This window comes from Pristis pectinata, chromosome 10 (genome assembly GCF_009764475.1).
Source record: "Pristis pectinata isolate sPriPec2 chromosome 10, sPriPec2.1.pri, whole genome shotgun sequence".
In the NCBI taxonomy this organism is placed as follows: domain Eukaryota; kingdom Metazoa; phylum Chordata; class Chondrichthyes; order Rhinopristiformes; family Pristidae; genus Pristis; species Pristis pectinata.
In genome coordinates, this window is record NC_067414.1 from 28,575,655 (window position 1) to 28,586,683 (window position 11,029).

At 41.0% G+C, this 11,029-nt stretch overlaps 1 protein-coding gene across 1 annotated transcript in view; it reads left to right on the forward strand.

The window, feature by feature from the left end:
* Positions 1-6,083, forward strand: part of LOC127575312 (sperm acrosome membrane-associated protein 1-like) — a 155,169-nt gene extending 149,086 nt beyond the window's left edge. The window contains exon 6 of the mRNA XM_052025100.1: positions 5,989-6,083. Coding sequence (XP_051881060.1) covers positions 5,989-6,071 — 83 coding nt within the window. The 3' untranslated portion in view covers positions 6,072-6,083. The remainder of the gene's footprint in view (positions 1-5,988) is intronic.
* The last annotated feature ends 4,946 nt before the right edge of the window (positions 6,084-11,029 follow it).

Consider the following 11,029-nt stretch of genomic DNA (forward strand, 5'->3'; position numbering starts at 1 on the left):
CCAGTTTATTTCTAATTTCTCCACATCACATCGTCCTGGTACCATTATAGTAAAGACAGAGACACAAGAGAGACAGCAGATGCTGGAAATCTGGAGCAACGCACACAAAATGCCAGGGGAACTCAGCGGGTCAAGCAGCATCTATGGAGGGAAATGAACATTTCTTGATGAAGGGTCTCAGCCCAAAATGTCGACTGTTCATTTCCCTCCATACATGCTGCCTGACCTGCTGAGTTCCTCCAGCTTTCTGTGACCATTATAGTATATCTCTGCACCTCGATCTAAGGCCTTTAAATCCTTTCTAAAATGTGGTGTCCAGAAATGGACCGATTCTAAGAAAATTGTCAGATCTTGCACAGGATTGGGATCTTCCTATGTTGAGCCTTTTCTAACAACAGTATCCAATGATCAGGAATTTAGTAGTGCCAGAAATTGAACCTGAACTTCATTCTTTTTGGCACTGTGACAGCACCTTCTTCAAAGTCCAGTTTGAAACAAATTACGTTTATCTTGGTCTTGAGGTTTTCCACTGTGACACTAGATGTGACCATTATGGACTGTTATGGCAGTGAGGGATGGGGAGGGGTACAATGGGATTTGGGGTGATCAGAGATTGCAGAGCATGTTGAATCCACTGAAAATATGGCAGGATCTGGTATTTTCTATTTGGGAGGGCTGGGGTCAAAATCTTAGACTATTAAGATTATTTATAAGCCAATTGAGGCAAGGTTTCCCTCACTCACATTTTCCACGGGTTCCACCTGAAATCAGCAATATGTTTTAGAGTCTATATAAAGCATGAGCTCTTGTAACCTGATTCTCCAGCCTTGAGAATCCTGGAACTTATATTGCACCCAAAATCATGCATGCTGAGGTCAGGGTGCACACTGCAGTCACCATGTTGCACCTAGTATTTAACCTATCTGCTCAACATTTATAATGACACAGTTCATTGACTGCTTATGTTTTGGTGGGTAGTGGTGTCAAATTTCAGACATTCATTTAATACCAACACTTTCTATAGGCAGTGTGTGCAGTTGACTGATAACAAGGAAACAGTCCCCTACACAGAAGGAGCAGCAGCAAGGTTTGAGAGGACACCAATGTTTTGGATCCCATGATGTGAAAAGTGAAAGGAAATCTTATTCCATCAGGCTGGTGGAAGACCTTTAAGCAACAATTCTACCATCAATGAGAAAGCATTGTACAGGAGGCCAATTTGAAGACCTCAGATCCATGGCAGCAATGCCAAAAGCACTTCAATATCCTCACAAGAGTCTGTAAAGTAGCAATATTGCTCTTATATTCTCTGGTCACACTGCAGAGCCTCCAGTCTCGATACTCAAGTTAGCCTCCTCCATGCCTCCCGTCACTCTCCTACAATCACTGCATCATATTTCAGCTGACTTCTCTTCATACACACTCACACTTACAACTCTCACTTCCTCGAACCTGGTTTACACTGAGCACCGGCTCTCCCACCATGACATTACATTCTCCAAGCACCTGCTGAGATTTTGACTTACACACTCACACCATTCTCACAGGAGAGACTTAGGCAGAGCAAGCCACTAGCTGAGACATTGAGCCCATCTGCCTGCCTTTTGCCCTTTAAACTAAAGCTGCCGGCACATTGGGCTTGAGCAAGAGCCACTGCAGTGTTGACTGGCACAGTTGGAGATGCTAGCAGGGTTAGTCATACAGTCATGTAGAGAAGCAGGTCCTTCGGTCCACTGAGTCTGCACCAACCTTCTTTCACTATTTCTCTTATTAATTCTGCTCTTCATGACATACTATAGATGCTTTCACTGGCCACCTCTCTCATTACTCTTGCTTGATAATTAAAGTTTAATTTTTCAGGTGGTGAAGACTTAGATTCATCTCTGCCACCTCAGGAGGAGGAGTCAGCCTTCCTGATGCTGCAGATCTCACCCATCAACTCAGAGGCTGACATCACCCATGCATTAGAGGTTAGACTAGCAGACAAGTGTTCAGGAGTTATGGTAGTAGACTAGGATCCAACAGCTGCTTGTCTGTGGGTATGATTGTTAAATCTACTGCACTGGTCTCAAATAGAGACTATAAGGAGCCAGACTATTGAGGAAGGCAAGTTCTGGGTAGAGTGAAGCAAAAGGCACAAGGCAGACCAACAGGTCAAGATTTTTCAGAAATCATGGAGACCATTCTATCCAATGTGGAGTAGGAAAATGTCCTTTACTTTCCACACCCAGAATCCCAAGAGAGAGACCTTTGCTCTGTTGGAGAAGAAACATCTAACCTTTCACGGGATGTCAGCTGCTCTCCCACCCACCAATGCCAGCTGTGCCACACTATCCTGACCAATGCCAAAATGCTGATGTTGGTAACCAGACTCTTAAAACCCACCGTTGCTTGAAAGTTGCCCACACTCTCACCTGATGCTCAGGCACGTGGGACCTCCAAAATTGTAGCCACTGGTGAAACGCTCCCAAGAAGCACTGGATAATTCAACAAACATACAAGGATGCGTGGAGTGCTTATGCATGAATGATCCATAATTATTACTGCTTATTGATAGATTCAGCTCAGAATGAGTCATTAGATGAATTTGCAGATTTTGTTGGTGCTTATATTGTTAATGAATGGAGCAAAAGGCTGAAGCTGATATAAAGGGGGATGATCAGATGTGGGTGGGGGGAGACCGCTGTCCTGAATTGCGACACTGTTGGTGAATTGGAGATGTAAATGATGGCATAAGTGAAACAATCCTCAATAAGTTGTTCTCTTAGGCTCTTGGTAATTAGGGGCATAGGTAGTCACTTCTTCACTTGATCTTCCAACTACAGCTGCACTAATGCTTAAATGATACTAAAAACTTACTCTCTGTGACTAGAAATTGCAGAAATGACCAGAAATCTGAATACTTCCTCTTGGAATAATTAAAAATGCAGAAGTCTTTCCTGAACAGACTAATTGTTTATTCAGTAATGTTTAGCCAGTATCTTTTTCCCAGGGTTGAAACGTATAATACTAGAGGGCATGCATTTAAGGTGAGAGGGGGTAAGGTCAAAGGAGATGTGCGGGGCAAGTATATTACACAGAGAGCTGTGGATGCCTGGAATGCTCTGCCAGGACTGGTAATGGAGGCAAATATAATAGAGGCGTTTAAAAGGCTCCTAGATAGGCACATGGATGTGCAGAGAATGGAGGGATATGGATCTTGTGCAGGCAGAAGGGATTAGTTTAGTTAGGCGTTTAATTACTAGATTGATTAGCTCGGCCCAACATCGTGGGCCGAAGGGCTTGTTCCTGTGCTGTTCTGTTCTATATTCTGGTAGGCCAGCTCTGAATGTGTGCCCTGATTCTTCCTAGGAGTCCTGGACATGTCTGGGGGAATTGCACTTGCCATCCAGAAGCCAGTAATTGAAAGGCTAAAATGAAACCACAAAGTGCTGGAAACACTCAGCAAGTCAGGCAAGGTCTACGGAAAGAGAAACAGAGTTAATATTTCAGGTCAAAGATCCTTCATCAGAACCAGGAAAGAGAATAAACATGTTGGTTTGAAGTTGCAGAGAGGGTGGTGAGAGATGGGTGAGGCTAGGGTTACCATGAGGATAAGATGTATAGGTCATCCAGTCAATGGATTAGTGGGGCCTGATGGAGAGTGAGAATACAAACAAAGGAGTATTAAAGTTTCAAAACTCAGGGCTGTGGGACATGCCCAGCAGGTCAGTATTTGCCAATGGAGAGAGAAAAACTGAGCCAGTATCATAGATGGATGATTTACAGCAGCAATAGCCAGTTCTGACACCAAGAAAGCGAGTTGTAGAATACAGTCTTGATTCCTTAAGGCTGCAATATGCCCAGATATTGCTGGGATTGTTTTAACCTGGCCATTTTTATTTTCTGCAACTGAGACCCTGGCTGGTTCAAAGGCATTCTGATGCAGAACAAATGCATCATAGCTACTTCTAGGCCACTAAACACAAATCTGAATGATGTGTTTATCTGTGGCCATATGTCAGCTGACATTGGATAATCAATGTCACCATTGTAGTCTATGGCCTAAAGGTTAAAGATCACGATGATTGACACTGTCAATAGTCAGGGAGTAGTTTCAGAGATCACATGGTAATCCTTAATTAAGTGAATAAACTGCTGCATTGCTACTTAGGAAATTCATGTCAGAGAAGTGCTCTTTTTGTGGAGAAAGCCTCCTGTGACATGCCCTCCCTGATTTGTGTCCCAGCGGATGCTCATTCCCTCTGATATCCTTACCTGACATGGGCAGTTGAGGCAATGAGTCAGGATACTGTCAGGTGGAATGTGGAAGGACCGACAGGCAGATTTCAAAGCTCAAGGGCTCTGGTTGCTATCAAGAGCATTGCTTAAGCCACCAGTCCCCTCCGCAGAGTTCTGCCGTTCAGTTTGATCTATGTTCATTTCTGTGTTCATGGTGGGGAGGGGCAGGTTTCTGGTGCAGGTTCTCCAGGTGAACTGGTGTTCTGTGAAGTGGTTAAACTCTATTTCACAAGCACAAATGTGCTATGCATACTCTTGAATGGCTCTGCTGCAGCACTTGCCTCAGACGTTCTCTGAAGCTCAGTATTGCAAAATATTCCAAGCCATTGATTCAAGGGGGCATCATCACCCAGTAAAGTAATCCTGGACATAAAAATATTACACCTCTCCCCATCCACCCCACCATTAGCTTAAGTGGATGTTATGATTTCCATACATACTCAAGTTTGTGGTTCTCTGATTTTTTTGTTATGAATGATGATCTTTACTTAATCAATACATGAACGGTTCAGCTGCTATATTTTCCAGATGTATGGAGAGTAGCAGTTATTATCAAATCTGACCATAGTCAAACTAACTATAGTTCCTTCTCCATGAACAAGAAACACAATAAAAACTGTTTACACCATTTCAGTAACAGAGAGCACAGTTAACATTCTCTGGTTAGTTTTATCACTCACTTTCTCCTGACACATGTGGCTTACTCTTAATCCAAGTAATCTGTCCATTGTTTGTCTCCCATACTATGGCCCAGTTTTAAATCAGGCCATTTAGATATGGGATGTTTAAAAACTCACTCATGGATCATCCAACATTTTAACTCTTAGGCCTCAGTATAATAATTTTCTTCCCAATTTTTCACACAATATGAAACCTAATAATCAGTGTAATTTCCAGCATGCCTCCTGTAAGGCAGTGAACCTGACTATTAAAGCAGGTTAGCATTCCTTTCTGGAAAACTGCTTTGAAGTGGTGGAGGAGTAAAGTGTGTCAGCAAGAGCTACAGGTAAGCCTCTCCAGGGGACTTGTTGGAAGAGGTAGGGCAATTGGGAAGCTTTTCTTTAATCAGTGGGTGGAGCATTTCAACACAGACTTGGAGAGATTGCTGCCATTGTAAGTTCCAGAAGCATCATCCTCAGGAATGGAATTCTTTGCAGAAATTGCTTCAACAACCTTGCACAAACCCCAAGCAATCAGTCTTTCTCACATTCTTCTCTTGCTTGTTGCCTTCACAATAGCCATTAGCAGTATTTTCTTGTCTCAGTAACTACAAAATGCTTATGCTTACACTCCAGGCACATGAATTTCCCATCCTGAATCGTTTTATTTCTTTCCCCTCTCAGAGCCACTGTGCAGCACACATTCACCAACTCTCGTTCTATGCTTCTTCAGTAGAAAATGGTGCACAGCACAGGGGAGAGGAGTAAGACTGGGTGGGGGAGCAGGGAGTGAGGGGAGATTTGCCAGTATCATGAACCTCCCTAAGATGCAAATTTCCAGCCTCCAGAGGTGAAACACGGTGGCATACTTCAAAGTTGGAGGCTTTGCTGAACATGGCCTCTCACTATTATTTTCACTCTGCATAAACCTGAGAGAAACAGATTATCAGGCAGGTTGACTACATTGTAAATTTTTGATACATGCTATTTGCTGCAGTCCAGCTTCCAATTGCTGTGTTAACTCTTGTTCCTTTTCTATTTTCTCCAGGTCCTTTACTCAGAGGAACAGCATGCACCAGAGGAGGTGCCATCATGTGCTGCATCATTTCCATGCACCATCATACAGACTGACATCCTTTTCTGAACATAGAGTGAATTAGAGGTGGTTGCCTGCACCAAGTGATGCATGCAGCACAAGTGAATGGTAGCAGATGTAGGTAGCAGGAGACAGTGATGCTGCCAAAGATGCTAACAATGAAGGAAATAATTGTTTGCACTGATGGAAGGCTTGCTGCGGAATTTGAAACCAACCTCCAAAAGCATGGAGGAGTTTGCTTCTAGCCTGCAAGTCATCATGTTGCATTGCATTGGCACTTTGCAGTCTACCTAAAGAATGTGCCTATGTCCAGGATCCTTAGTCCAGGATTCTCACTGCTGCAGTCTATACTCACTGTCTTCACTGCTTTGGTAAAAGAATAAGTGGTTGTGCGCCACCTGAGAGTGATGCACATCCACCCTGAAGAAACTAACAGAAGTAATAAATAAGGCTTTCATGGTGTCATTTATATTCTATCTACTCACCTAGCAGATCAGTGGTTCTGATGTGGGAAGAGATTTGTCTTCTATCAGGATATCAACATGTCTGCTTCTCTCCCCACAACCCTGCCCACCCACACCTTATTCCCATTCACATTTGCACCCTCCCTGAATGAACATGTTCAGTTTTCAAAACACATTTGAAAAGCACAGAAAATGCAGTCATCTCTTTAAAGATTTGCATTTCCTCCTTTCTGCTGCTGCATTGAATATTTTGCTTCTACCGCTCCCCAATTCTCCCAGGTCTTCTTTAAGAGCACTGTGTTATTATGCCAAGAGGTTTCCCCTTGGACATACTAGTGCTGCACTGCAAATCCCACAATTTACTTTATAGGTGCTTGCTAGTTCAATATGGCTTACAGTGCTAATGCTTTGAAGTTATTTATTCAGAACTAGTAACGAAAAATGAAAGTGACTTTGATATGTAATAAATTCCATTGATTGTTGTGTAGCAGTAACAAATAATTTAGCTACAGCATAAATACTCCCCTATTTATCATGAAGCCTTTGAGGTTTCATATTTTCGTTGAATTTTAAAATCAAAGTTACCCCCATTGTGTTATTTTCAGTCTGGCACATTAACAAAATTCTAGTGTGTTGGTGCATAAGCACAAAAGATATTTACTTACTCCACCAAATAAGTTAAATGGATCACTGCCTCAATATTAATTCTTTCAATTTTGTAGATGCTGCAGTGATCTGCCCATTAACTGAGAGCGAGTTCCAACAGACACATTCACTGCCAAGTAATAAACTGTAGCAGGCAATTTACTGTGCATGGATTTATCCCAGTTACTGATTACATTTTAAAAAATTATTTTATTTTGAGAATTCTTTGAAACATTGTGGAATGAGTGGAGGGTGGGTGGGGTGTCAGAAAGCATACAAAACATCTACATTTAATCAACTATGCGGATGCTGTTCTCTACGTCAAGATGATTATTAAACTTGAAAGTATGAAAAATGTCTAAATGTAACCATTATAATATGCATTGACATTACACCCAATGATAATTAGAAAGCATTCACTAGTGTGCATTGATGCCACTGACAGATGGTGAATCCTGAATTCTTCTACAAGTGGTATAGTTATGAATGTTTGTTAACATATGTCAGAAGCACATTAATTGAAAGATTGGATGTAGGTTATTTAGGGGGGATGGGAGGAGGTAGTTTTCACATGTATTGAATCATATCTCATAAAGTCAGGTGTAAGGCCATACTTATTGGCTGCATTTTCACTCCCGTTAATTACTTAATTTGTGGACCAAGGAATTATCACTGACATCCATATGCAAAATATCAATATTGACATATTCTAATCTTGGCTGGTGCCAGAGCTGTTTGGCATCCTGATACATTGGGCTCCCAAGTTTACAGCCAGAGTCCTTGGCAGTATTACCTGATGTTCTGTGCGACTCAAAGACAGTCTCAGGAACTGGTTCAGCAAATAGACTGCATCACTTATCTACCTGGAATCCCGGGGATTACAATATTACATCTACCTCAATTTCTGCATTCTCTCTTCCTATTGTGCCTCACAGACCTAAATATGTTTTTTTAAGCTAAAAAACTGCAGCCATGGATTGAGACTGAATGAAACTGAATACCTCTCAAATGGATGAAATAGTTGACTGTGTGAAAATGTTGAACATTACAAAGGGGAAACCTGAATGAGTTTGATTTAAAAAAAATACTTTATATGAATACCTGATTTCAATCCATACTTTAGATCATCAACAATTAGTTTGAAGGGTAGCTCTAACACTTACAAAATAGTTAATGGCCAATTATGCATATAAGCCTGTAATGAATACATGCATATTGATGGAGATGGCACTGCATCCCCTGATATCATTGTCCAAGTTGGCACCCAAAAGCAGAAATGATCAGCGTTTGTTAATGTGTGAACCTGGATCAATGCTCTTCAGGAATTCTCTAAATTGCTTCCAATATAGGAATGAACGTTGAAAATTGTGAAGGATACCATACTGTACATAATCAATGCAACACTCACCTAATATGTAAAATGTTCTTAGAACACTAACAAAAGGTCTCAGGTCAGAACAGACCATGATTATTGAGAAGTGGTATGTTGGAATTGAAATGGTGTGATGTGAATCTTTTGACTGTACCATTTTACCCAACTCCTCACTTAGGTTCCTGACCACTCATTTCCTTTCTTACTTCAACATTAGCTGAGATCATTTTATTAGGCTATATTTCAGGAAACTTCTTCCTTCAAAGCTGTTGAAATGAACTCTTCTCCAAAGAAGTTGTGCAATTTAAATTCTGTTCATTCAAATTGAAATTGTGGGGAAGTAACATCCTATGTCATTTTATTTAAGTTGTATGATTTCATTATGTCATTCAATTCCTCCTCCTCCTACTACTCAATCTTTCCACTGGGTTCAATATAATTGACCATGCCTTCCTCTGCCAACGCTTCTCTATCACCTATTGCATTTGGATTGGTTTTACAAGATTCCATTCCTTATTCTCTGATCAAAAACTAAATATCTTGGGCAATATCTGTTCTCTCCACACCCTCATTTCCAGGACTTCCAATTATTTCTCCTTTGTTGCCTTTTCTTCTTTTTATTAACATGCTCTCTTTTGTCCTTCCCTGTTTATGATTTGGAATATGTGACTTCACCTGCTATCATGGACTCCAATGTTCTGTCAGTCACAGTATAAGAAAACTCCTTGCAATAGAAGTTCTCTCTCCCAGCCATAACTCTTACTCCTATGTTCTTTTATGAGGGTCTACTCAGCATAAACTGATGAAGAATGCTGGGACTCAGTACCTCCAAGATCCAGACTTAATTCTACATTCTTTGGCTATGTTCTTGCCTAACATAGAGTGAGAGTGTGCTAGTACAGCTACATATTTCTAGCACCACTTTCTTTATCATTAATTATTCTAATACCCCTATTTTTGCTGACAACTTCATCTTTAGCATCAATAAACTCCAACTGGTCCAAACTCTGCCACACAAATCTTGCCTCAGTGAAGTCCCAATTACATTATCCACTGCTCGCTGATCCACATTAGTTCCCCTTCCCCAGTGCATTCAAACTAAAATCCTATCTCCCCACCCCAACATTCCATCACATAACACTAACTTGGCAATTTCCTGTAGACCTGTCACTCCTTTTGAATGTTTTGTTCCTATGGCTCCCAATGTCCTGTGTGTTTCCCCTTCCTGTCAATCCACCTTTGATGAAAGGGGCTCAGTTACTTTTGTCCTCTTTACAATTCCTGTCCTAACCTACCTCCTCCTGTAACTCTTTCTCCAACAAAATCTTAACAACCACTTTTTCAAATTAACCTTTCTTCATTCTTTCTAAACTGTCCTGTTGTGGCTCACTATCCAGTTTCACATCCAAAAATATGTGCTCTGGGATTTTATTAGTGTTTCTGTATGAATGCAGGATATATTGTTAGATGTTTAAGCATTTAGGTAAGATTTAAGAAATTTGGGGCTGTTAACAATAGTGGAGCTATTATGTATTTTTTTGCTTTCCATGCACTATTTTCTGGTCAGAGAGTCCTACTACCTAGATTTTACTTTCTTCAGAGGGTGTAACAGGAACTGGAAATCCTACTTTGGGAGTCAAGTCGCAGATAGTTTTGATGGCTGTTGCCGGAGGCGCAGTTATGGTTGTTGTAAGCATAATCTGTGGAATTATCTTCTTCTGCCTCAGAAGGTAAGTGAACAACATGTCTAATAAGCTACATAAAGATCCTTCTAATTTGAATTTTAAAGTTTTTTTTCAGTTCATTTGCAAATCTCTGGAATTTATAGTGATTTAATATAGCAAGTGTTAAAAATTGATGATTGGTCTTATTCAATTGTACCAAATTTTACTAAAGCCACCAAATCCAAATTTATGACTTGTGAGGCAGCAGCCTTAGATTGTAGAGCAAGACGAAAGAATGTCAAGGGTGAAGAATGCAGATGGAGGAAGGCACTGCATTGCGTTGTTTGTACCTTCCTAATTGACTGCAAATGCTTAAACAAGTTTTTGCATAATCGTAACATGCCTGATCCATCACTGTCTTTCAATTACTAAGCCCCAAGCCTTGTGTCCTTGCCCTGTATCACCATCTGCTACTTCTATTCAAGCAATCAAATTGAGAACACAGGGACTGTAGATACGCATAAATAGCAGCAATAAATTTTTATGCATGTTTTCAAGAATGAAAATGGGGCAGATGTTTAAATTCATGGATGAGACTTCTTCATTCTGTTATTTCCATATTTCCTTCAGATATTTATTGAAGACATTTGGCCCATCAAGTCTTCACTCAGAGCATTCCCACTCCTCCATTAATTTTCCCTGCAACCTATTTACTCCACATTCTCACCAACTCTCTCCTCTCACCAGAATCTACCACCCATCTACACACCGGAGGCAATTTTCAATGGCCAGTTAGCTTACCAATCAGCATGTCTTTGGGATGTGGGAGGAAGCCAGAGCAACCAGAG